The 1,904-nt window shown below is 38.9% G+C and overlaps 1 protein-coding gene across 1 annotated transcript; it reads left to right on the forward strand.

The window, feature by feature from the left end:
* The first annotated feature begins 6 nt into the window (after positions 1–6).
* Positions 7–1,216, forward strand: mus81 (mus81 structure-specific endonuclease subunit). The gene has a single exon (XM_011315962.1). It carries the CDS (start codon positions 172–174, stop codon positions 1,141–1,143), a length of 972 nt encoding a protein of 323 aa, XP_011314264.1. The 5' UTR covers positions 7–171; the 3' UTR covers positions 1,144–1,216.
* The last annotated feature ends 688 nt before the right edge of the window (positions 1,217–1,904 follow it).

The following is a 1,904-nucleotide window of genomic DNA, read 5'->3' on the forward strand; positions in this document are numbered from 1 at the left end:
CACTTTGGCAAAAAATTATGCACTCTAATTGATCTAAGATTGGAACAACATCGAGCTGCTGGTCAACCTGGACATGAGCTTCACTCAGCAGAAAAGATATTACAAATTAATGTTAAAAATTCAGAACAGAAGGAAAATAGGAATTTGAAATCCTATGACGATGAAGCCTTAATGGGAAGGCCTTGTTCTAGCAAGAACGAAGGGATCGCTTTGGTTAATAAATGTTCAATCAACAAAAGCACTAATGTCTCCTCTAAAAAAGTGCAGATTGAGTCGGCTACTCTCGTCAGACCCTCCAAATTCAGTCTAATACCCAGAAGTTTTAATATTATTTTGCTGATTGACACTCAAGAAGTAAAAGGGAAAGTTAAAGACGACGTAGTATCACAATTGACTCGTGAAAAAATCAATTTTGAGATTCGTCATCTGCACGTGGGGGACTTCCTTTGGATCGCACAATGCCGCAGGACTCGTCAAGAATTAGTTCTTCCATACATCATTGAACGCAAGCGAATTGATGATTTCGCTGCGAGTATGAAGGATGGAAGGTATGGCGAGCAAAAGTTCAGGCTGAAAAAGAGTGGAATTCCCAATATTGTTTACATGATTGAGCAACTGCCGCATGGTACGACGAATAATTCCATACCAGAGGCTAATATACTGCAGGCAGCAGTGAATTCAATTATTCACCATGGATTCTTCGTGAAGGACACCAGTAGTCATCGAGATTCCTTGCTGTACCTGGCGACATTCACGAAAAATCTTGTCGAGCTATTCAAGGATAAATTGTTAATCCAGTGTGATAAGAATAGTCTTCCCGATAAAATCAACTTCGATGCTGAGGAAATCTCTCTCATGGATTTCAAACAGTTCAATGAGTCTTCTATGAAACTTAGAGCGCTCGATGTCCAGCAGATGTTCATGAAACAACTCCTCCCGATAAGAGGACTCGCCCCAGAGGGAATTTTGACAATCCTTCAGTATTATAAGTCTCCCATGGCCTTGAAGAAAGCCCTGGATGATGCAGGACCTGGAGCAGTGGCACTTCTGACATCTTTGCAGTCTGTTAGAACCAAGCGGAGGTTGGGACCAATTCTCGCCAAGAAAATATATCAATTCTACACTCAGGGATTCCTTCGATGAATGAACATAATACTCCTATATTATCTGTTAACTCATTATAATAATCTGCATTAAATATTATATTTTTATTTTATTACATTTGTCAATTGAGAGTTCAACATTTTGCAAAGCACTGATTTCGTTCGACATGCCTTTTTTTATAAATAAATATATAAGAATTAGCGGAGCCACGGCCACAGATATTGAGGAGTGGAATGGGTCTTAATGGAGGGTGGGCCCCACACGCAATGGGGGGGAGGGGGGTGTCATCCCGTCGGCTACTCGGTTGCAGTTCCGCTGTCGGAGGGACCAGTCGATGGGGTGAATGTTATTTTTTGCGTTACGAAATTGGTGTGCACTGAAATTGAAAAATTCAAAATTTTCAAAAAAATATCAGGGGAGTAGGGAAATGGAGGAGGTATTCATTCAAATTTTAAAATTGGAAATTTTAAGAAATGTATCAGGGGAGCATGAAAATCGAGGAGGTATTTACTGAAATTTGAAAATTCGAAATGTTTGAAAAAGTATCAGGGGAGTATGACAATCGAGGAGGTATTCACTGGAATGGAAAAATTCAAAATTTCCAAAAAAGTATCAGGGGAGCATGAAAATGGAGGAGGTATTCATTGAAATTTGAAAATTCGAAATTTTAAGAAATGTATCAGGGGAACATGAAAATCGAGGAGGTATTTACTGAAATTTAAAAATTCAAAATTTTTGAAAAAGTATCAGGGGAGTATGACAATCGAGGAGGTATTCACTGGAATTGAAAAATTCAAAAT

Source organism: Fopius arisanus, unplaced genomic scaffold (assembly GCF_000806365.1).
Source record: "Fopius arisanus strain USDA-PBARC FA_bdor unplaced genomic scaffold, ASM80636v1 scaffold00001, whole genome shotgun sequence".
NCBI classification, from domain to species: Eukaryota; Metazoa; Arthropoda; class Insecta; order Hymenoptera; family Braconidae; genus Fopius; species Fopius arisanus.

Bases quoted from the DNA above. Each gene is read 5' to 3' on its own strand.
- mus81 (XM_011315962.1), top strand. From the start codon at position 172: ATGGGAAGGCCTTGTTCTAGCAAGAACGAAGGGATCGCTTTGGTTAAT.